General features: G+C 37.0%; 2 protein-coding genes across 3 annotated transcripts in view; one reads left to right on the top strand and one right to left on the bottom strand.

Annotated features, from left to right (window-relative positions):
• The window catches only part of LOC106872720 (intraflagellar transport protein 70A), a 28,494-nt gene extending 12,972 nt beyond the window's left edge, over window positions 1-15,522 (top strand). Inside the window, exons 11-16 of one of the 2 annotated variants that reach the window (XM_014919802.3) lie at window positions 3,596-3,672; window positions 8,312-8,519; window positions 9,613-9,684; window positions 10,964-11,067; window positions 12,883-13,091; window positions 14,792-15,522. In XM_014919802.3, coding sequence (XP_014775288.1) covers window positions 3,596-3,672; window positions 8,312-8,519; window positions 9,613-9,684; window positions 10,964-11,067; window positions 12,883-13,091; window positions 14,792-14,913 — 792 coding nt within the window. In that variant the 3' untranslated portion in view covers window positions 14,914-15,522. The remainder of the gene's footprint in view (window positions 1-3,595; window positions 3,673-8,311; window positions 8,520-9,612; window positions 9,685-10,963; window positions 11,068-12,882; window positions 13,092-14,791) is intronic. The other variant, XM_014919803.3, reaches the window with a different exon arrangement.
• Window positions 15,175-25,722, bottom strand: part of LOC106872707 (2-hydroxyacyl-CoA lyase 1) — a 34,773-nt gene continuing 24,225 nt past the window's right edge. The window contains exons 10-18 of the mRNA XM_089363787.1: window positions 25,394-25,499; window positions 25,197-25,280; window positions 23,236-23,343; window positions 22,344-22,397; window positions 21,680-21,783; window positions 20,965-21,123; window positions 19,414-19,518; window positions 17,373-17,559; window positions 15,175-15,402 (exon numbers count right to left, since the gene is read on the bottom strand). Of these exons, the coding sequence (XP_089219913.1) occupies window positions 15,370-15,402; window positions 17,373-17,559; window positions 19,414-19,518; window positions 20,965-21,123; window positions 21,680-21,783; window positions 22,344-22,397; window positions 23,236-23,343; window positions 25,197-25,280; window positions 25,394-25,499 (940 nt within the window). The 3' untranslated portion in view covers window positions 15,175-15,369. The remainder of the gene's footprint in view (window positions 15,403-17,372; window positions 17,560-19,413; window positions 19,519-20,964; window positions 21,124-21,679; window positions 21,784-22,343; window positions 22,398-23,235; window positions 23,344-25,196; window positions 25,281-25,393; window positions 25,500-25,722) is intronic.

Genomic DNA, 25,722 nt, shown 5'->3' on the forward strand with positions numbered 1-25,722 from the left:
ATGTACATGGGTAGAGGTAGGAGTCCATCAAGGATCAGTCCTCAGATCCCTCTTATTCATCATAGTCCTGCAGGCAATAATAGAAGAATTCAAGACAGGATGCCCCTAGGAACTTCTCTATGCTGATGACCTTGCTTTAGTAGCTGAGTCACTATCAGAACTAGAGGAAAAGTTTCAGGTGTGGAAGCAAGGTCTAGAATCGATGGGCCTTAGAGTCAATCTAGCAAAAACAGAAGTCTTAATAAGTAGGAAGGCAGACAAATCACAAATCCCTTCAGGTAGATGGCCCTGCTCAATCTGTAGAAAGGCGTAGGTAGAAACTCCATAAGATGTACCTGGTGTAAGCTATGGACACATAAGAGGTGCAGCAATATCAAAGGAAGGCTAACTGGGAAGATAGTTTTTGTGTGTGGCAAAATGCTCAGGAGCAATAAACACTGAAAATGTGCAGAAAACAGTTTCTGTCACATGCCAGGGGAAAAAACTAGAAGTAATTGATAGCTTCCGTTACCTAGGTGAAAGGGTATTCAAACGGGGTTGTTGCCAGTGCCGCTGGAGTGGCTCCTGTACGGGTGTCACGTAGAAAGCACCATTTGAGCGTGGCCGATGCCGGTGCCGCCTGACTGGCCCTTGTGCCAGTGACACGTGAAAGCACCCACTGCACTCTCGAAATGGTTGGCGTTGGGAGGGGCATCCAGCTGTGGAAACTCTGCCAGATCGGATTGAAGCCTGGAGCAGCCATCTGGTTCGCCAGTCCTCAGTCAAATCATCCAACCCATGCCAGCATGGAAAGCGGACGTTAAACGATTATGATGATGATGGTGTTATATTTTATTTTGTTTACAACATAAATCTCAAATGGTATCAAATAATATTAGTCATCTAACCTATGATCATAAAAAAAACGCATAAGAAACCACAACAATGTCTACAGAATTAAATAATTAGAAATAATTGGCTTACCATTTACTGTATGTCCTGCTTGTACTCACTATGTTGCACAACTGTGGTTGTTACAAGTTATGGTGCAAGCGTTTGTTCAAACAGACTGTATACGTGTTAAGAACATGTTTCATTCTTTGATACAGATCATACACAAATCACAATTTGTATCAAGTATTTGTTTTATACCCTTATAAATTAAGTGTCAGTTTAAACGGACGATCAGCATGAATGGGTTAAGATAACGAGGTATGGAGTAAATAAGATAGATGATAGCTGCTACATGAATTTTGGTTTTCTTCAGAACAAGCACAAATAGACATACATAATATATTTCTCTAAAGGAAAAATTGAATCTTGTATTACTGATGTTTTTATAACCTGTTCAGCCATGGCTTGTAGTTCGTTAATAATATATATATGTATAGGCACAGACATGGCTGTGTGGTAAGAACCTTGCTTCCCAACCACCTGAGTTCAGTCTTGTTACATGGAACCTTGGGCTAGTGTCTTCTACTATAGCCTCAGACTAATCAAAGCCTTAAGAGTGGATTTGGTAGACGGAAACTGGAAGAAGCCCATCATATATATATATATATATATATATATATATATATATATATATACATACATGTGTGTGTGTGTATTTATGTGTGTGTCTTCGTGTTTATCACCCCACCTTTACTTGACAACTGATGTTGGTGTGTTTACGTTTCCATAACTTAGCGGTTCGGCAAAAGTGACAGATAAAATAAGTACTAGGCCACAGTCAAATTACTGAAACAAGTAAAAGAATATATATATATATATATATGTGTGTGTGTGTGTGGCACCCATGTCGGTGGCATGTAAAAACACCCATTACATTCTCAGAGTGGTTGGCATTAGGAAGGGCATCCATCCCTAGAAAACCATGCCAAATCAGACTGGAGTCTGGCGCAGCCTTCCTGCATGCTAACCCAGTCAAACCATCCAACCCATACCAGCATGGGCAATGGCCGTTAAATGATAATGATAATATATATATATATATATATATTTTGTTGTTGTACTTGGGGATGGTCATATTGCCAGTTTAGCCAATAAAAACACACGCACTGTATATTTGGTGTTAATTTTTTTTTTTTCAGCTTTATATTACATTAATCTTAATCTTAATCTTATTTCGGCCAGAGTTCTTTCGTCACACTTCTGTGACCTCATCAGTGGTCCTTTGTTTCCCTCTTTCTTATGTGTGTCTCACCTTGCTAACTATCAGCCATTTTGTATTTTGTATTCCTATTGTACGTGTCTACGCATGCGTGTCCTTCAATGTGTCTGTGTCTTTTGTAAGTGCATGTGTGTATGGGGAGTGTCTGTATCACCTATATTCTCTGTTAATACGTGTTCATTTGTATTAGTTTTTATTTATTTATATGTTCATGTGTGTGTGTGTGTGTGTTTTTTTTTTTTTTTTTTTTTTTAATGTGTTTAATTAAATTTTGTTAACGTATGTAGTATTTAATTCCATTTGTTTATCTATGTATTGTATTATACTTTGTTCCTATTATTGGTTTATGGGTAACGTGTTGTCACATGCTGTGGTTTGTTAGTGGCGTATGTTAGTGTTCCATTCTAGTTTCCTATTCAGGCTAGGTTTCCCTTCTATTATGTGTGTAGCTTCAGTAATTTGTCTAAGTGCTGCATCACTGCTATGTGTAGATAAGATTTTAATTTCTATGTTGTTGATTGAGCCTCTATGTTCTTGCTCAGCGTGCTGGTACAGAACTGATGAGTTCTTCCCTTCCTTAAGTTCCCTCCAATGTTCGTTTGCCCGCTCCCCTATACTCCTTGCTGTTTCGCCTACATATGTCGTTGTCTTATTTCTGCATCGTCCCTCTGTACATCTTATACTATAGACCACATTTCTGGTTTTGCAGTTCGTTTGTGGGCTAAATCTACATACGATACAGTTCCTATCAGTGCAGGGGGTTCTACTGAAAGGGTATGTTCTACTGATAAGGGATTTGATAGGGTTGCCTGGCCTTTCAACAACCTTAATTCTTAGCTTAAGTTTGTCTAGGGCCCTTCTAAAGCGGTACGCCAGTTCGCCTCTAGGGGTGGTGTTGACGAACATGACGCTTTGGTACTTGTGGCTATTGTACCATGAGCTTGCCTTCCCTATTTTCTTCTTAGTTCTTTCTATGGTGTTCCATGATTTGCTCCTATAGAGTGGGCAAATCCCATTCCTATCGTTGCGTTTGATTGTTTCAAACTTCTTCATAGCTCCTTTGTAAACCCTGATCCTTTCTTTATGGCTGTAACCCGAGAACTGCATGCGGTGGACGAAATGTTGTATATGTCTCTTTAATTCTGTATATATATATATATATATATATATATAGCCCACTCTATGGAGTGGTTGGTGTTAAGAAGGTTATTCAGCTGTAAAAAACCATGACTAAACAGACAAAGAAGCATAGCGCAAGCTTCTGCTTGGCCATCTCCTGTCAAACCATCCAACCCATGCCAGCATGGAAGGAGGACGTTAAACGATGATGATAGATAAATAGATAGATTGATGGATATATGTCTAATGTATTTCTGAATGTCTCTCTACTTCTGTGTTAATGTCTCAGGGTTGCCATTATTATTATATTTCCCACAATTCAAGGTACAGCAGTCAAAGCAAAATGGTGATGAAGAAGCCTTAAAGAAAGCTGTGAATGAATATGATGATGCACTGGAAACGTAAGCTCAGAATTTATTTGTCATTTACATCTCTTTTGGCTCTGAATTTCTTAAAAGTTGCAGGTGTGGAGGTGTCGTTAAGAAGTTTGCTTCCAAGTTACATGGCTTTAGGTTCAGTCCCACTGCTTAGCACCTTGGGAAAATGTCTTCTACTATATCCCTGGTGTTGACTGAAGCCTTGTGAGTAGATTTAGTAGATGGAAACTGAAACAAACCTGCCATATATATATATATCATCATCATCATCATCGTTGTCGTTTAATGTCCGCTTTCCATGCTAGCATGGGTTGGACAATTTGACTGAGGACTGGTGGACCAGAAGGCGACACCAGGCTCCAATCTGATTTGGCAGAGTTTCTACAGCTGGATGCCCTTCCTAACACCAACCACCCCGAGAGTGTATTGGGTGCTTTTACATGCCACCGGCACGAATGCCAGTCAGTCCCTCTCTCTCTCTTTTGGAGAGGCACAAACACATACACAGACATATACACACACAGCAGTAACTTCCGCCTACCAAATTCAATCACAGAGCTTCAGTCGGCTGTAGAAACTCTGCCAGATCAGATTGGAGACTGGTGCAGCCATCTGGTTCGCCAGTCCTCAGTCAAATTGTCCAACCCATGCTAACATGGAAAGCGGACGTTAAACGATGATGATGAATATATATATGTGTGTGTGTGTGAAAATGTGTATATTTGTGTTTCCTTGTTCCAGTATTATATGGTGGTTGTAAATGAATGACATTCATTTCCAGTATTCTGCAAAAATATGTTTGACCTTGGAGAAATATTACTTTGCTTGGAAACAGATAGGGGATGTCAACAAGAAGACATCTGGCCATAGAGAGTCTGCCTCTTAACTCTATCTAACCCATGCAAGCATGGAAAAGTGGATGCTAAAGCACTGATGGTGTATAATAGATTGTTTTTTCCTTTGCATTAAATTTTTATTATATATTTCAGTCAGTAGAAGGAGAAAGAACTATGAGAGAGACAGTCGTCATCATCATCATCATCTTCATTTAATGTCTGTTGTCCATGCTGGCATGGGTTGGACGGTTTGACTGGGCTGGCATGTTGGAAGGCTGCACCAGACTCCAGTCTGATTTGGCATGGTTTTCTACGGCTGGATGCCATTCCTAACACCAACCACTCCGAGAGTGTAACAGGTGCTTTTATGTGCCATTTGCGTGACACTGGGGTGCATTTATGTGCCACTGGCACGATACTGTGGTGCATTTATGTGCCACTAGCATGGGTGCCAATTTGTATGACATTGGTATCTGCCACAACTGCGATTTTGCTTGGCTTGATGGGTCTTAACTGCATTAAAATATATTTTAGAGAATATGTCTTTTTCTTTTATTAACTGCAATTTGAGCGTGATCATTACCAACGTCACCTTACTGGCACGTGAAAAGACATTCGAGCGAGTTCGTTGCCAGTGCCCCTGGACTGGCTCTTGTGCAGATGGCACATAAAATACACCATTTCGAGCGTGGCCGTTGCCAGTACCTCCTGACTGGCCTTCGTGCCGGTGGCACGTAAAAGCACCCACTACACTCTCGGAGTGGTTGGCGTTAGGAAGGGCATCCAGCTGTAGAAACTCTGCCAAATCAGATTAGAGCCTGGTGTAGCCATCTGGTTCACCAGTCCTCAGTCAAATCGTCCAACCCATGCTAGCATGGAAAGCAGACGTTAAAAAGAAAGAAAAGAAAAAAAATAGATTCTGTTGTTATTCACTAAAACTAACTTCCTTTTACTTGTTTATAATGTTAGACAAACTAATTACAATAGTACCCTGTTTTATCATCAGAATTCTATAATGCCTTTCCTTAATAATTCCTAAACACTTCAAACATTATCCTCTTACAGGAAGAAAACAAAAAAAAAACATCAAAAGTTTACAAGTACTCTAAACATTCTTTATACTTGAGCTTGTAATTTCTATATGTGTGGCATATATATATATATATATAAAAAAGAAAGAAACAGGAAAAAACAACAAAACTCAATTAGATGTACACAGTAAATATATTAGATTGATACTTAGTGAAAGTTTTAGATAGGAAAATAGGAGTGGAAATGATGTTTTTAGCCTGGTTCTGTGCCAAAAATATCCAGAGAAGAGGAAAATGAAAAAGAAGCAGAAAGTCTGGAAAACGCATGTGTGTCCATTCCATGGCTGGAAAATAACTGACCAGAAATTGGAGGGAGATAGAGAATATAGGTTTTGATGGTGGAAGATTGTGAAAAACGCCATAGTGTATGTTTGTGGAGTGTATATGCATGCAAATGTTTCTGTGTGTATGGGGGGATGGTAGTATGTGTGTGCATGGGAGACAATGGCAGTAGATGGACGTGGGGTTCAGGGGCTGGGTGATGCATGTGTGAGTGCATGGATGTGTGGTTGTGTGTGTATGTTATTGTTTGCATGTGTGTATATGGGTGAGTGCAAGTGTATGGCTGTCTGTGTGAGTGTGTGTGTGTTTGTGTATGTATATGGGTGAGTGTATGTTAGTGTTGGTAATGAGGTTTTTGTACATGCTAGGCTATGGAAACTTATGTGTGTGTGTACAGTAGATATGTATGTTGTGAGAGGGGGATATAAGTTGTGTATGTGGGTGTGTAGACATATGTGGACAATAAAAAGAAAAAAAATGTTAGCAATTATAATATTTGGCAGTTGCTGCAACTTTTACATTTATGCCAATAATTTCTTTTTCTGCACATTAATAATTTGGGTGTTAAATAGTTGTGGTTCTCTAAAAAGGATTCCATCATAATTCTGGACCATTATTCAATGGGCTTTATAATTCTTATAGAGGTTTAAACCTTTCGATACCAACCCGGCTGAAACTGCCCCTGGCTCTGTAGTACAAATGTCTTGTTTGCATAAGTTCTGAATTAAAATCTTCCACCAAACCTTAGTCACAATTTCTGTTCCTAACACTAGCTTAATAACAACTAAGTTATTTTACTAAATTCTTTGTTATATTTAAAATTAATTGAAAGAAATACATGGCTCCAGGTTCAGTGGCACTTTGGGCAAGTGTCTTCTACTATAGCCTCGGGCCGACCAAAGCCTTGTGAGTGGATTTGGTAGACGGAAACTGAAAGAAGCCCATTGTATATATATATATATATATATATATATATATATATATATATATATATATATATATATATATATATATATATATATATATTTATATATGTATGTGTGTGTGTATATGTTTGTCCCCCCAACATCGCTTGACAACCGATGGTGGTGTGATGACGTCCCCTTAACTTAGCGGTTCGGCAAAAGAGACGATAGAATAAGTACTAGGCTTACAAAGAATAAGTCCCTGGGTCGATTTGCTCGATTAAATGTGGTGCTCCAGCATGGCCACAGTCAAATGACTGAAACAAGTAAAAGAGTAAAGAGAGCATCTCAAAATAAATCTGATAACAAAAGGGTTAAACATGACTGTGTGGTTACAAACTTTGCATTGCAACTACATGGTTTTGAGTCAGGTTCCATTGTGCAGCACCTTGGGCAAAGGTCTTCTGCTACAGCCTTGGGTTGATTAGTATGTTTTGAGTGAAATTGGCAGATGGAAACTAAGAGGAAGCCTGTTGTGCACATGTATGTCTGTGTGTGTGTGTATGTGTTGTTTCACATGTCCTCAATAATTCTGCCTGAGCAACTGTGGTAGCTTTGTTTACAATTTATGGTAAGCAAAATGCCCTGTGGTTTCAGCTCACAATGTGTGAGGACAATAGAACTGGTACTTTTAATATAGTTGGGAAACGGGTAAGGGCTGGCAATTAGCAGAGCATCTGGTCATAGAAAAACCTGCCATAATAAGTTTAATGCCAGAAATTAATGTTTAATAATGTTTAATGCCTGAAAAACCTGCCATAGTAAGTTTAATGCCAGAAATAATAATGTTTAATGCCAGAAATTAATGTTTAATAATGTTTAATGCCTGAAAAACCTGCCATAGTAAGTTTAATGCCAGAAATAATAATGTTTAATGCCAGAAATTAATGTTTAATAATGTTTAATGCCAGAAAAATCTGCCATAATAAGTTTAATGCCAAAAATTAATGTTTGATAATGTTTAATGTCAGAAAAACATGCCATAATAAGTTTAATGCCAGAAATAATAAGTTTAATGTATAAAAAAACCTGCCATAATAAGTTTAATGCTAGCATAGAAAAAATAACAACAGGCATAAAATCTGAATGAATAAAGTTGCTTTACATCTAACTCAATGTTGTTGAATGAAGTTATTTATTAAGATCACATTTCTAGAGTGTATTTTAACCCTTTAGCATTCAGTCTAATCTGTCAACTGTAATGCCTACTTATTCATATTGTTTCAAATTAATTAAGCATTATCTCAGCTCTGCGATTTCCATGATGTGACTGTTTATTTTTAGAATGACATTGTAGGGTAGGTGTGAGAAGCTAAGTCAGGCTAGTTTGAACATAATGCAGGTCAAATATTTGGGCCAGATACGACTGGTTTAAATACTAAAGGGTCAATAAGCTTGCAGAATGTTGCATAGTTTGACTGCATTATTTGGGAATGTATTTAAGTTGTTAAAGGAATTATCATAATGAAGTTTGTGTCTTATCTCATAGATACATCCCGATCTTGATGCAACAAGCTCGCATCCACTGGGATATGGAGAACTATGTACAAGTTGAGAAGATCTTCCAGACTTCAGTGGAATTTTGTAACGACCATGATATATGGAAGTTAAACGTTGCGCATGTCTTGTTTATGCAAGAAAAATATAAAGATGCTACAGGCTTTTATGAAGCCATTCTCAAGAAGAATTATGAACAAGTAAGTCATTTTTCTCAGAAACTTATTTTAATGTCATTTTGTCTGCTAGAAATAACAGCCAAATTCTCTTAAGTTACACCATTAGCCAATATACAGGGTGTCCACAAAGTCTGGGTACATGGGGATTAACACATACTTTAAGAAATTATTATTTCTTATATTTAATTGTTAATGTTATGATTTTATTTACTCCATGTACCCACATGGGGATTAATACATACTTTAAGAAATTATTATTTCTTATATTTAATTGTTAATGTTATGATTTTATTTACCCCATGTACCCAGACTTTGTGGATACCCTGTAGATGTAAATAGGGTGGTGAGCTGGTAGAATCGTTAGCATGCTGGGTGAAATGCTTAGCAGTATTTCATCTGCTGGTATTTCTTTCTGAGTTCAAATTCCGCCGAGGTCAACTTTGCCTTTCATCCTTTCAGCATCAATTAAATAAGTACCAGTTACGCACTGGGGTCAATGTAATCGACTTAATCCCTTTGTCTGTCCTTGTTTGTTCCCTCTATGTTTAGCCCACTGTGGGCAATAAAGAAATAAATATAGATGTAAATATAGAAATGATGGTCATGCTTGGAATACCTTTCATCATTGGTCTATTTGGTTTGAGCCAAACTGGGCCAAACAATGAAAAGTCGTAAGAAATTATATTCAGTGAGTGGACAGGCAGATGGATGGACAGACAGATGAATGCATTTTTTCATCTGTTTACATTCTGTGTTTTGCTTAAGAAAATGCTGAGCTATAAATAGTGAAGTTTGTTGTCATTCCCTCTTAATAAATCATCTGTTAGTTTTTGCACTTTCAAAGACATATGGGATAAAAATTTGGAAAACGGGTTAGTGGCTAGCAAAATGAAGGGCTTCCAGCTGTAAAACAGTGCTTCAATAATATGTTTTTGCTTGATCCATTCTAGTCTGTAAAAAATGGGTATGAAATTAAACAAAATAAAGGATTGAACTGATGACCGTATAGTCAGTAGCTGAATCTATCAAACTTTATGGCCTTAAATAATCATCATTACTGTTGTTATAATCTAGTAAATTTATATTGTTTATATTTATTGTGATATCTTTCTAGTTACAAGACATCAGTGCAATTGTTTTGGCCAACCTTTGTGTCTCTTACATTATGACTAATCAGAATGAAGAAGTAAGTTTCTATTATTATTATTATACATATATTGTTAGGGTTGCACAAAGCAGCATTGAATAAAATATATATATGTGTTGGGTTGTCCAGAAAGTTCATGCTGATTTATAGTAGCTTACCTTTCGACTTATTTGCCATGAAACCACCTCAATTCAGGGAAGAGGGTATTTTCAAGTTAAAGGAAAGATGGAGAAGCAATGTAACGGCAGGTATTTATTGACCTTTTTCTTTCCTTTAAAAATCAGCACAAACTTTCCGGACAACCCAATACAATGATATGTAACGCATCTGTTTTCACTTGAACATGGAAAGACCTTTCACTGTGGCAATAGTTCCAGGAAAAGTTTCTTCTCTTAGGTGACATGTGTAAAAACACATTGGGTCAACAGCCATGAATACCAAATTCATCATTCACAGCCCAATCAGACTTTACACATGCCAGTAAATTTACTGCAAATTCACTGTTTGCTGTTCTTATATATCGGAAATATCCTTCTGATAGAGCTGTGAACAACAAATTTGGCATTTGTGGCTGATGACATGTATCAGTGCAGAAACGTATGTGTCTCATGATCCAATGACATCTTTCACTGCCCAATGTTTTCATACATGTTGCCAAAGAAAAGAAATTTCTCTTGAGACTATTTCCAAAGTGAGAGGTCCTGCATATCATGCACATCATCAATGGACAGCTTAATGCAAAATGAATTCTGAGTTGTATAAACACCAAACTGCACTATTTCGTGTTATGTGTAATTCATTTTAAATATTTTAGTGAAAGCTTCTTTGTGGTTTCTCAGCTGTCTTGAAATAGCAGCCAAATCTCCCTGAAATCACATCCTACCATCTTAAAACAAAAACAAAGGACACATTAGATAACGTAATCTTAGATATCCTTTTAAAGACAGGATGGTCATGATTGAAATGCTTTTAATAAGTCTACTCAATTAGATTTGACTTGTTAAACAATTTGCATTGCTCTCCTGTTCTACCACATATTCAAGCTACTTTTCTCTCAAGGCTCTCATTCTCCTAAAAGTACATACAAAGTACAAAGGATAAAATACAGAAAGCCAGAAAAGCGAACAGTTAAATAGCCATAAAATGGAAAGGGTGTTTAGACATCAGGAATAAGCATTGGAGAATTTTGGGAAGCATATTTTTGAAGAAACTGTTGTACCTTCTGAACTAATATTAAAGCTACCTTAGAACAGTCAGTAATTGTTTTATTCTATTGTTACACGTTAATAACAAATTTGTATGTAATATTTCATTTCAGGCAGAAGCTGTGATGCGAAAACTTGAACAAGAAGAAGAGAAGTTGGCTCACACTGACCCAGATAAAAAGGTCTACCATTTGTGTATCGTCAATATGGTTATTGGGTATGTATTTTTAATGATGAAGTGTACCATAGAAATCATCAACATTTTATTTATTAAGAAGGTGAGCTGGCGGAATCATTAGCATCTAACAGACAAAATAGTTAGCAACATTTCTGGTTTTTTACATTCTGAGTTCAAATTTCACTGAAGTCAACTTTTCCTTTCGTTCTTTCAAGAATGGTAAAATAAATATCTGCTAGATATTGGGATCAATGTAATCAATTTACCCACTGCTACTAAAATTGCTGGCCTTGTGCTAAAATTACAAATATTTATTATTATTATTAGTAGTAGTAGTAGTACTATGAGGGTGGCAAGCTGGCAGAATTGTTAGCACACTGGACAAGATGTTTAGTGTTATTTCATCTGCCGCTACATTCTGAGTTCAAATTCCACCAGGGTCGACTTTGCCTGTCGTCCTTTCAAAGTCGATAAATTAAGTATCCATTGGGGTTGATGTAATCGACTAGCCCCCTCCCCACAAATTTCAGGCCTTGTGCCTTTAGTAGAAAGGATGATTATTATTAGTATGTTCATCTTCAAGGCAGCAAGCTAACAGAACCATCAGCATACTGAACAGAATGCTTAGTGACATACATTCTTTCTGGCTTAATGTTTGGAGTTCAAATGCTGCAGTGATCAGCTTTGCATTTCATCCTTTTGGGGTCGATAAATTAAATATCTGTTGAGTACCAGGGGTGATGTAATCAATTTACCCAACCCCTTACAATTACTGATCCTGTGCCAAACTTTGAAATCATCTAAAGTTGGCAAACTGACAGAATTGTTAACATGCTGGACAAAATCCTTAGCTCCATTTCATCTATTTTGACTTTCTGAGTTCAAATTCCACCAAGAGACCTTTGGCATTATGTCGTGCTTGAGAAGAAGGCCCATTAAGCCAAGCAAAATCGCAGTCGTGGCAGATACCGGTGTCATGCAAATAGCACCCGTGCCGGTGGCATGTAAAAGCACCCATTACACCCTCAGAGTGGTTGGCATTAGGAAGGGCATCCAGCCGTAGAAAACCATGCCAAATCAGACTGGAGCCTGGCACAGCCTTCCAGTGTGCCAACCCAGTCAAACCGTTCAACCCATACCAGCATGGACAACAGACATTAAATGATGATGATGTTGATGACTTTGTCTTTCACCCTCTCAGGGTCAATAAAACAAGTACCAGTTGAGCCCTGGGGGTTGATGTAATCGACTAATCCCCTCCCCAAAATTTCAGGCCTTGAACCTATAAGAATTAGTATGATCATCTTAACATCCATTTTCTCATATCACCAATTGTTTTAGTTTTGAAAAGAAAAAAAAAAGATTTGGTCATCTTTTCCACAATGTCTGGTAGTTCTGAGATCTAACTTCACTGCTTACTATGTAGTCTTTTATACTATAACTGAGACAAAGCAGATATACTTCCTCTTACTTTATTCTCTCGCATCATAAGAGCTGATGAAGAATGGAAACACTCTTTGTAACTTCTCATACATTATAATGGTTTCTAACGAAGGCCACAAATTTTGGGAAAAATTATAGTAATCAACCATCAGTGTTTTATTGTATCAACTCTGGAAGAATAAAAAAGCTACGTTGACCATTATGGAATTTGAACTCAGAACAATGTCTTAAAGTTTTTAGTTATGTCCCTTTAAGGCAAGGGCTTTAATGATTCTGCCATCCACTGCTGATTCTCATACACTAGAATAAATAAAACAAGTTAGTTTACCCCCATCAGTTACTCCTTTATGCACTAAAATAGCTGTATACTCTCTGTTTTAACTTACAATCTCCTGCACTTCTTTCTTTCAGAACCCTTTACTGTGCTAAAGGAAACTATGAGTTTGGAATATCTCGTGTAATCAAGAGTTTAGAACCTTATCAGAAGAAGCTTGTGACCGACACCTGGTTTTATGCCAAGAGATGTTTCTTGTCTTTAATTGAAAACATGGCCAAGCACATGGTTATGATCCGTGATTCTGTTGTGCAAGAATGCATAACTTTTCTAGAACATTGTGAAAGTAAGTAAACTGCACTTGTTATTAATTACATAATCATCTGTCCTCTCCTGATCTTATCCACCCCATTTTAGTGAACTCATCCACCCCATTTTTGTCTACCTTCTGACTCTTCGTCACTACCATCTTGTCTCTCTTTCCAGCTACTCCCACTCATTTGGGCCAGCTGCATGCATCTCATCTACAGCAAGTTACCTGTTCTTGTGTCCCTCTATCACACTGTAGCCACTCAACACCAGGCATAAAACCACCTCCCTTTCTATTATCACATCCCATTCAGTTGTGAGGGCTTTTTTTGTCTTGTGAATTACTTGGTGATTTCACTAGTGCACTCTGCAAAATGGCTGGCATTATTAAGGGCATCCAGCTGTAGAAAACCTGCCAAAGCAGACAGAGCTTGACGCAGTCTCTAGACTCATTGTATCCTATCAAACCTTGCTAGTTATGTAGCATGGAAGGTGAATGTTAAATAATGATGATGATAGAAAAGGATATCAAAGAATACATGTTAAATCATGAAAAATGATCCAGTAATCTTCACATTTTTTGCTACTCAATATTTTCTTGTTAGAAATCCATTTAATGCATTTCAGTAATTTCTTGAATGCAAAACGCTCTGATGGAATCTTCAAAATTCCAGCTAAAACTTTTGTATAGGTGCAGGCATTCTTTTATTCTTTTACTTGTTTCAGTCATTTTGACTGTGGCCATGCTGGAGCACTACCTTTTAGTCAAAGAAATTGACCCCTGGACTTATTCTTTCGGACTCTTTTGCTGAACTGCTAAGTTACAGAGACATAAACACACCAACATCGGTTGTCAAGCAATGGTGGAGGGACAAACACAGACACAAGCATATATATATATATGACAGGGTTCTTTCAGTTTCCATCTACCAAATCCACTCACAAGGCTTTGGTCGGCACAAGGCTATAGTAGAAGACACTTGCCCAAGGTGCCATGCAGTGGAACGGAACTGTGTGGTTGGGAAGTAAGCTTCTTACCATACAGCCATGCCTGTGCCAGTGTAGTTAAAAAGTTTGCTTTGTAGTCACATGGTTTCAGGTTCAACCCTACTATATGGCATCTGGGCAAATGACTTATGATTGCCATTGGCTGACCAATGCCTTGTAAATGAATGTAGTATTTTTATCATTTGCCTATGGAGAGGCAAACAAACCAACATCAGTCATCAAGCAGTGCAGAGACAAACGCAAAGATGCACAGATGCACAGACTTAAGTATATAGTTTCACCCATCAGCTTGTTGAACAAGCTGTTCTTTTTATGTGGCACTGGCATGAGTAATTTTTATATGGCACCAACAATGGTGCATGGTACAGACATGGGACTCTTGTGAGGCAACCCCCCACCTTTAGCTGGGAGGGGAGCATTAGCAATTTGGTATCAAAAAAGTTAATAGTTGTATGGACAATGACATCCTGACATATAATCTTAACATTTAGTTGTGTTGTACTATGCTCTTAAATGAGACAATTGTACTAAAGAAGGAATGAAGATACCAAGTTGTATTAACTTCAGAAACATCTAAGTAGTATTTCAGTGAACTTAAATTGTTAAGGAACACAAAGAAAAGTTCATGTATTATAATTACTTCAAATCAACTGTGATGAATCAGTTTTTGCATTAAAATAACTAATTAAATAATGATTTACTTATTTGTCTAAAATTTTTATATTGTAGTCCATGGTCTTGAGGTGAAAGCCATGACAGAACAACCTCTGGAAGAAGAACCATTAAATCCTGGAAAGAACACAGTTTCTTATGAAGCACGGATGTTGAAAAGCATTCTTATGCAGTTGTAGCCGATGAAATTTACAGAAGGATGCAATCAGTAAATTTTATCCATTCTATCAGTGACTAACACACTGCTAATGTTCTGACTGTTACATTTTATAACACAAGACTACACAGAAACTATCGTCATACTGAGACCATTACATCACACTTTACAACACAGCTATAAATATATCGTAAATGTTGCAATTAATACCAATCCACTCACTACACCACACATACAATCTACACCTCATGTCACACCAAACCATGAACAACAAAAAGAAAAATTTGGAAAAATATTTCATTATATATTTAATTGTATTAATAATTATTTTCTTAAAACCATTATAATGTTGTCATTAAATTATTTGAACATCTTTCTGATATTTTCACACACATAATCAATCATAAATGTTTCTGTAGATATCTTAATTCTCCATGGTGGAATGTTTTCTTGTTTTTGTTACAAACGCCGTTAGAATTCACAACTTAGATGAAGTGAGCCAAGAGAATTCCTAAAAAGAACAAAAACAAGAGTGAATTGAAAAATTGAAAAATTGAAAAATTGCAGAACTTAAAATGTCATACTGTTCTTAAAAATTACATTTTCCTTGAAATAAATATTTATGATAAAATGCTTTAGAAACATTTATTGCTAAAAGATGACTTTACCATAACACTTAACTACTGAATATATGTTAACTTCACATTAACTATTGTGCTGTGTATATTCTTTGTAACTTGTAGCATGATTACATCAGGGTTTATGTGGTGACCTGGCAGCATCATTAGCACATGGGACAAAATGCCACTTAGCATTTTGTCTGTCCTTATACTCCGAGTTCAAATTCTGCTGGGGTCGACTTTGCCTTTCATCCTTTCAGGGTCAATAAAATAAGTACCAGTTGAACACTGGGGTCAATATAATCAACCAGTGTCCTTCCTGAAAATTTCAGCCTTTTTGTCTGTAGTAGAAAGGATTGGTGCCACATAAAAAGCACCAGTAAAGTGGATGGTGCTAGGAAATGTATCCAGCCATAGAAACCATGCCAAAACAAATAATTTGAACCTGATGCAGTTCTTTGGCTGGCTGGCTTCTGTCAAATTACCCAACACATGCCAGCATGAAAAATGGATGTTAAATGATGATGATGAATTAAGGCTGCAAATTAGTAGAATTGTTTGAATGTTGGACAAAATTACTTTCAATTAAGCTTTTTGTTTCCCATGAAACAGGCCATCAATGATTTTTTCCCACTGTTCTTAACTTTGGGCTGTCAAGGCCCTTATTATAGTGCCCTGAAAGGAGGCCTTCCTCTCCCAGGTTTTGTTTTCTAGTTAGGGGTGTTGACCCTACGAAAGCACATTTCTACTTTTGAGAGGTGATCCATATTAGTCTGGCCTCTATCCTTTGATGTGTCCAGCTTGAGAAGTCCTGTCAGAATCTTTCACTTTGTTGGTCACTTTCTCTGGGTCACTGAGGCACTCAAGCCATCACACTGCAACAAGGACTGGACCTGGTGGCAGGTTGGACAAAACACTTTGCAGTATTTCTTTCAGCTCTTTACATTCTAAGTTCAAAACCTGCTGAGGTCAACTTCACCTTTTATTCCCTAGGGCTGATAAAATAGAGTACTAGTCAGTGAGGCCAATGACATTAACTTAACCCTTCCCCTCAAAATTTCAGGACTTTCATTTAAATGAGTAACCATTATTACAACAGGGTTTGATAAACTTTTGAGAAATGAAGAGTGAAGGTGGCTCAATAGAGTTGACAGTCAACAAACCTAGTTAGAAAACAAGTTAGATTATGAGACTATGTTCTGCCTCTGGTCTCAATCCAATGACAACACTAGGGTTTCAGCTCATACTCTGCAGGTAACAAATATAATTTCGGAGGTGTACTTGTCACACAAATGATTTGGTGGCGAGCTGGCAGAAATGTTAGCACGCCGGGCGAAATGCTTAGCGGTATTTCGTCTGCTGCTATGTTCCGAGTTCAAATTCCGCCGAGGTCGACTTTGCCTTTCATCCTTTCGGGGTCGATTAAATAAGTACCAGTTGCACACTGGGGTTGATATAATCGACTTAATCTGCTTGTCTGTCCTTGTGGGTAGTAAAGAAATAACATATGATTTGAGCCAAAAGCAAGAGTTGAAACTAAAACAATTGCAGCATGGAAGACACATATCAGCCATTCAAAAACACTGTTCACATTACTTTAACACTTATTATTTGGTGTCAACATTTTCATAACTCCAATTGCAATGTGATCACAAAAACTTTTGGCATCAAATGATAAAAGTTAATTTGACAGTCTTTGTGCATTCTTGAATGGCTTAATATGTGTCTTCCATGCTGTAATTGTTCAACTAATATAATATGTTACAGTTAGTATTAGGCTACCAAAAAAAAAAGCAATCTCTTGATCTGTAATCTCCCTCAGCCAATGGCATACAAAGTGAAACAATGGAAAACTACAAACCTGTGTCTTCCGAGTGGCAACTGGGTCGATTAAGATGTTGAACAGATAAGCTCCATCTTCATCTTCCATTGCATTCTTAAAACCTTTACACAGTTCCTCTGGGGTCCTCACCAGGTGACCTTTGCCACCAAAGGCTTCCATAACTTTGTCATAACGAGTTTCTGGAGTTAGAGCTGTAGGCGGGGCCCTGCAAAAGCAATCAATATGTTCTTGTGACTTTTCAGAAAAGTAGAAGAAACCCCTGTAATCCATCTGCCCTCTACTGTCTCATGAATTAAGTCAAACTTCATGAAAAATATTGGTTATCATTGAATATTCAGAGCAAAGCTGGATTTATAACAACCGTGAGTAAAGATAGTCTTTAGAAAGTGTTATTTTCAGTTGTAAGTTCTTTGTGAGTAGAGGAGGAGGAACGATATGTGTTGTTTTGAGATTATATATATATATATATTTATCATTGTCATCATTTAACAGCCACTTTCCATGATGGCATGGGTCGGACAATTTGACAGGGAACTGGTGAGCTGCAGGCTCTAATGTCCTCTTTGGCAACATTTCTACCAAAGATGACACTGGAGCCGGTAGCTCACTGTTTCCCAATCAAACCGGGCATTTGGACTGTCCAATAGAGGCTTCATAGTTGAAACTTTGAAATAACTGTCAAATTTTATCTTGTTAAAATATATATATATATTATGTACGTGTGTGTGTGTGTGTAACTATAGTATACAGACTGAAACAAGGTATATATATATATCATCATCATCGTTTAACGTCCGCTTTCCATGCTAGCATGGGTTGGACGATTTGACTGAGGACTGGTGAAACCGGATGGCAACACCAGGCTCCAATCTAATTTGGCAGAGTTTCTACAGCTGGATGCCCTTCCTAACGCTATATATATATTGTGTAAGTTTTGGTGCTGCTGATAGAAGACTAGATTGCAGTTTGTTTAAATTCCTTGTGGCAAAGTAAATGATTCATCAATGAATGGAAACATTTATGTAAGAAATATATCATAATACATAACCGGCAAGTCCACTAAGTCTAGCACAAGGAATTAGAAGCAGCTGTTGGTTATCAATGTATAACAAGACTTATCATGTAACATCCTCACTTTCTGTGTGCCTGGGTTCTAACATCCTGAAAGTATGCCCTGGTACATCGCCACCATCTCTCTTGCTCTCTTCCACCGACTGGGGTAACCAGGTATCTCTGCTACAGCAAGACACCTGTTTCTGTTCCTCTGTCATATTTTAAACTCTCATTACCTGGCACAAAACCATTCCCCTTCTCAGTTGATGAATTCTTGTCTTGCAAGTTACACAGTGATTTCACCAAATGTTGGTACTATGTAAAAAGTATCCAGGCCACTCTGTAAAGTGGTTGACATTAGGAAGGGCATCCAGCTGTAGAAACCATGCTAAAGTAACAGTGGAGCTTGGTGCAATCCTCAGGCTTAGCAGCGCCTGTCAAACTGTCCAACCCATGCCAGCATGGAAGATGGACTCTAAATGATGGTATTTATATATAGCTGCATCCTTTGTTTATAAGTGGTTATATATATATATATAATGTAAATGACAGATTTTTCTTGCCCCATGTTTCACACTGAGTACCACCACCTGGCTTGTGAATGCCACTAAAAGCCTCCATGGGCCAAGTGATGGTATTTGACCAGGTAACAGGTTTAGTCCATGACTCAACATACTAGAAATAACAGTCAACTTCTCAAACCACCTTCTGCTATCTCAGAAAAAAAAAAGAAAAGAAAAGGAAGAGAACAGTTGATAAATTGTCTGCAAAATAAAAAAAAAAAACAGATGATCACAGTGATCGGCTTAATCAGGGTTGACTTGGGCTAAACAATAACACCAATAACAGCATTTTTCAAGACGTCAAAAAGTACAGGATCAGCAATGTTCAAGAGATGATGAAATGGGAAACCTTTGGTCATAGCTCTGATCAACCAGGGCTAACTTAGGGCTAAACAATAACAGGATTATAAGATTCCTTTCTGAGTTGCCAAAGGAAAACTTACACGAGAGTCATGTCATCTTCCTGAAGGTAATTCCAACTCTCACCATCCAAACCACTGTAGATTCCATTATTGTTAAAGACAAGAAATATTATTGGCAGTTTATATCTGGAAGGAGAGAAGAGTTAATGATTAGTTGTTATTGAATAAGAAATGCTATAGAATGATTCAGGAGACCCTTACAGATATATACAAGGGGGAGAGAAACCATTGAAGACCTAGACTGAGATTCAATGATACTGAAAAGAAGGAACATAAAGTGGAAAGGAATTGATAATAATAAATAGTAAATTCAAGTGAAAAACCTATCAGTATGGAGAAGGCTTATCAAGTCATGCCAAAGCCATGAACAGTCATAGTCACAATCACTGACTGCAAATAATAACAATACATGCATACATAGCCATTATAGTAGATATACAGGGTGGCCCACAAGTAGGTTTACAGTTATTCAACTATCTCTTTCGCATTCATATATTAACAGTTTAGATCTTAATTATAAAAAAAAAATATGAATCCATTATTCTATGCTAATTTAGTTAATTTTGTCAAGCTCCCTTTTCAGTTTCAAAGATAGAAATTTAAATGTAAAAAAAGTTTTTAAAGGAATTTAAAATGCCTACGTGCTAACTGTAAACCTACTTTTGGGCCACCCTGTATAAACCAGCATTTCGCATGTCAATGTTCTGAGTTCAAATTCCACTGAGGTCGATTTTGCCTTTCATCCTTTCAGGTGCAATAAAATAGATACCAGTTAAGTACTGGGGTTGATGCAGTCAACTTACTTCCTCCCTCGAAATTGCTGGCCTTGTGCCAAAATTTGAAATCAATATTAACCAACATGAAAGATAAAAAACAAGTGAACTGACAGTGGCTGAGCGTTAAAGCCGTCAGCTAATGCATACAGGAGAGATGACTTGTGGACAATTGATGTGAATGAATGATAAGTGAAAAGACGAAAGATTACCACAAACTATTGTTAGAGGGTATCCATTGCAGAAGAAAGCTAAGGAAGACATGGAGGGAAAAAAGTAATGAGGTTGAAGTTCAGGATGTTCAAGACTCAAAGATGAACTGACAAAGGATCATAAGTGTTGAAATGCTGCCTAATTCATAACAGCTTGAAAAAGTGGATTTTAAAACATTGATGAACCTGTTGATTAATATATATTTCAGGTGAGCTGGCAGAACTCTTAGCATGCCAGACGTATTGCTTAGTGGCATTTATTCTGCCTTTACATTCTCAGTTCAAATGCTACCAAGGTTGATGTAGCCATTAATCTTTTGGGGTTGAGAAGGCAAGTACCAGTTGAGCACTGAAGTCAATGTAATCAACTTGTCCCCTCTCACACATTTCAGGCCTTGTGCCTATAGAAGAAAGAATTAATATACATTTCAATACAACTATCCCTTACATAATATTTTGGATGTGGTGCACCTTATGAAAATTCTCAATATATGTGTGGCAAAAATATTTATTTTCCCCACAATAAAAACCTGTACCAATCTACTCTTCTTCTTCAACTTTCCCTACAATCTCTGAAATCATCTTACCGGCATACAGTCTCCAATTCCATTGCTGAGAAACCAATGGCACTGTCTCCTTCAACACAAATCACACGCTTCTTACCGCCTTTCTCCTTACACCAGAATGCAGCTGCTATTGCAAATCCTATACCAACACCCATCGTTCCAAAACTCCCAGCATCAAGCCTGAAAATCATGAATACAAATATAACATCATTTAAGTCTATATATATAAAAGGGATATTCTGTTCATTCATTTGTTTGTTTGTCCTATAAAGTGAAAGTAAATGGTTCAAGGGAAGCAACACTAATTATGCACAAACCTATGATGAACTGAATTGAGGCAATTATTCTCACTGGTTGTGGTAAACGCAACACCGTCTTTGTTCCTTGCATACAAATTATACCACTTAAAGCCCCAGTCAAATTTAAGCCCTTACAGTTTCCTATCCCACTTTCTTTTGCTATGAGCATTAATAAAAGTCAGGGCCAAACACTAAAAGTTGCTGGATTGCAACTTGAAGAACAAACAAAAATTCGTATATGACGCATACATGCATGCACACACATATATAACAAACCAGTGTTGGTTTGTTAAAATAGACCAACAGAATAAATAGCAGCCTCAATAAAAATAGAACTGGGGTCAGTTTTGCTAGACTAACCACTTCAAGGCAGTGCCCCAGCATGGCTGTAGTCTTATGACTGAAACAAGTAAAAGATGAAAGATAGACAGACAAACCGTTGTCTTGGTAACAGGTTTTGTATCATGGACCGACCAATATCCATTGTGTTGGCACCTTCACTCACAATGACAACATCATTTTCTCCAAGAATTTCTGTAATCTAAAAAAATAATTGAAAAGAATTGGACTTCCAGGTACAAGATCAAAACCTATCGTTATATAAATTTGCCTAATTAGTGAATTATTTTCACCTAAAAGGAAAAACAGAAATAAATCATGTATATTAGTTGTTCTGGAGGTTTGGCAGCTTTGAGTTAATGCTTTGCCAAAGAGGGATAATAAAGCTGAAACTTGTCTGTAGTTGTCACCACAGCTGCCAAGAGGTCTGACTCACAGCCTCGTCTTTTCCAGACCTCTGAAAATCTTAATATTTATGCTATCCATGTATCTACTCTAGTACTCCATTATGGAAGCAGAGTTAACTTACATTCTTAAAAAAATTTGCCCTCCAACCCATTCTAATGGAACTAAGAGGGTTTGATTTGGTAATAAGAAAAGCAGGTAATAAAATAAGTCTATATGCTATGAGATTCTGATATTTTGGGTTGGGACTATCTTTGGGGAAGAAATATATTTTTATATTTTTATAATAGGCAGTAAAGATGATAAAAAATTAACAACAAATTTGGACAGACAAATGTGAAAGTGAGATTAACTTACTTTAGAGAAGGCACAGTAATAGTTGAGAGGCACAGTTTCATCAGCACTCAAAGCCTGAGTAAAATGGATTTAACATAGAAAAACAGAAAATTATTCAGGGAACATGATGAGTAATTTTTGCTACCTCAAAATTTGATTTTTTTAAAATTTAATTTAACTTTGAAATATTGAAAAATATTCAAAAAATAAGATACAAAATTTCTATTAACTTAAAATTTGACTTCTACATTTGGCACAATGCTACAAATATTGTAGGGAAGGAATATAGTTAGTTGAATCAGTCTTAGTCCAAGGCTGGTACATATGTTATCAATTTGATATGGATTAGAAGCAAAATCAACCTTAACCTTTAGCATACTGCATTTTCTCTAAAATTGTTTACCCTGCCACTGACCTATTACTACAAGGGAGAAAACTCATATAGTGACATGATGCACCTACAGTGTGCTACAGGTCAAACAGCTGAACTCAGAATATAAGGAGACCTAATTAAATATGGTGGCTGTTAGAACTTTTTTTAATTACATGCTGCTCGCTATATTTAAAAACAGGGCACATTTACTTAGGTACTTCTACATGGAATATGTCTGGAAAAATAAAAAGATGAAGAATCATCATAGCTACAATACTTTTGATGATAGGTTTCTTTGGTAAGGCTTGATCAGAAGCTACACAGCAGCAGCTACTCCTACTTCTGCTGCTGTAGCTGCCACCACTACATTTAGTCTAACACTAGCATTCTTACTACTTAATCACACTCTGCTAACTTAAAGATAAGGATAACAACTTGAAAAACTTTAAAAGTGCTGAATGTGTATTTGAGACAAAAAAACAAAAACAAAAAAAAAACACAGGAATGAATTAGGAATTAAATATAAAAAGTTAAACTTACATTTATGGCTTTTTTATTTTTGTCAATAGCCATATTCAATTCTTGCCACCAAAGTTCCGTATGGTGAAAGGGATAACTGTTTGAAGAATTAGCTAATTCCATTGACATCTGAAGTTGAAAAAAAATTATCATCATCATGATTTTACACTCATTTTTTTTTTTCCATATTGGTATGGGATAGACAAGAATTATTAAGCCAGTTTTCTCCAGATGGATACCACTTCCTGTTGCCAACCATTATCTGTTCTTCAATTAATGAAATTTTTTTATTCCAAGGTCCTCACACACAACAAAACTGGTGAGTGATGGGACATCTTCTTTACAACAGACATCATCACAGGCAGCAGTTTCTTTCACATGATGACAATGTAAAGACACCCAGAAGCATTCACATACAAAGGCGGCGAGCTGGCAGAAACGTTAGCGTGCCGGGCGAAATGCTTAGCAGTATTTCGTCTGCCACTACGCTCTAAGTTCAAATTCCACTGAGGTCGGCTTTGCCTTTCATCCTTTCGGGGTCGATTAAATAAGTACCAGTTACGCACTGAGGTTGATATAATCGACTTAATCCCTTTGTTTGTCCCCTCTGTGTGTAGCCCCTCGTGGGTAATAAAGAAATAAGAAGAATTCACAAACACACACACACACACACACACACACACACACATGATGGCTTCCCATACAACATCTGTCTCCTAAGATTCACTCACAAGACATGGTTTAGCCCAAGTCTATAATAGAAGACACTTGTGGTGGGATAAAGCTCAAAGTTATGTGGCTGAGAAGTGAATTTTTAAAACAGTCATGCCTGCATCAGTGGAAACATAACATTTTTTTCATAATTAGGACACAAATTTATTAGCACTAGGTGGAAGTGCAAAACAACCTCTGATCATCAATATTTGGAGTTCTGTCATGATGTCCTGGCTGTAAGTTTCTATTGACTAGTCACAAAGTCTTAGAATTTTAGCAGCTTAGATATAAGGAGCTGTGAAATTTGTCTTTCTAGAAGGAATTACCAGTATAAATGAAGAGAAATTGCATCAGTTAGAGATTGGGTCTTGTAGATAAAGTGACATAAAACCGAAGCAGATTTGTCCTAACAAAGAAAATATATGATGATGATGATATCAATTTACATGGTTTCAGGTATGAGCAGCAAATTTGGTTATTGCTTTACAAAATAATTCCATAGATTGTACATTTGAAGAGTCATTCCACCTCCATTGTGCTATTCCAAAATACAAATCAATCTCCTGGAAGCTGTTCAGAAACATGCAACCAGATAAATATTTTACACACACACACAATTATATATATATATATATATATATATATAATGAAAAATCAAGATATATACAAGTATAAAGTTTTAGTTCCTCTGTATGTTTCACCATTGCAGTTTGTTGGAATTCAGCATTGGATGCTTACCACTATACATGTTCTGTATATCATTACTAGTTACTCTGCGGAGCACAATGGTCAACCACTATACTGCAAGCTGATTGGATAATGATAATCTATGTAAAGCTTTAACTCATACAGTAGTAGTTGTACATCTAACTGAACACACAAGATATATTTAAATATATATACACACACAAACACGCACACAAATGTACACACACACACGTGCACAAATGTACACACACACACATTAATCAAAGTGTACAGTATTATATATCCATTATGGCTGATCTTACCAATCAGTTTTGTGCTAGGGGTTCAACGGAAGCCTGATTATGTAACCCTGCACTCTTCAGAGATGATGCTAGTTATTGGAAGGCAACTGCTCTCTCTCTCTCTGTATGCATGTGTGTATGTGTATAAAAATATATATATATATATATATATATATATATACACACACACACACACACATCCATATGAGTGACTGAGGTTAAAGGTAGTGAGATATAAACCAGCATGTTCATTTTACCTTGAACGAATAAAGATCTTACCTGGAAAATAGCTGCTTTTACATCAGCAGCAAGAGCTACAACAGGCTGAACATTATTACCCAATTCTTCTTGATGGATATCCACCTGAGAAAGAGAGAGAAATCAATGGAGTGAACAAGCAAATAATATACGAGATATTTTTTTCTGTCATCAAAATCGTAGAATATATATCTATGAAGAATTTGTCAGTTATTTACCTGAATGATTTTGACATTTGGTTGGAAGCGAGGAGGAAGGCCAAAGTGTAGAATCCAGTTCAAACGTGCACCAAGAAGAAGAATCACATCAGCTTCTCGAAGAGCTCTGCAAACATATTTCTGTCATTTTAATTGCTATGTTGATAAAAGTATTAATAAAAGTTAGAAAGTCATCATCATCATCATTGTTTAATGTCCGCTTTCCATGCTAGCATGGATTGGACGATTTGACTGAGGACTGGCAAGCCAGCAGGCTACACCAGGCTCCAATCTGATTTGGCAGAGTTTCTACAGCTGGATGCCCTTCCTAATGCCAACTAATCCGAGAG

The sequence above is a fragment of the Octopus bimaculoides genome, chromosome 1 (genome assembly GCF_046866305.1).
Source record: "Octopus bimaculoides isolate indiv1 chromosome 1, ASM4686630v1, whole genome shotgun sequence".
Lineage (NCBI taxonomy): Eukaryota > Metazoa > Mollusca > Cephalopoda > Octopoda > Octopodidae > Octopus > Octopus bimaculoides.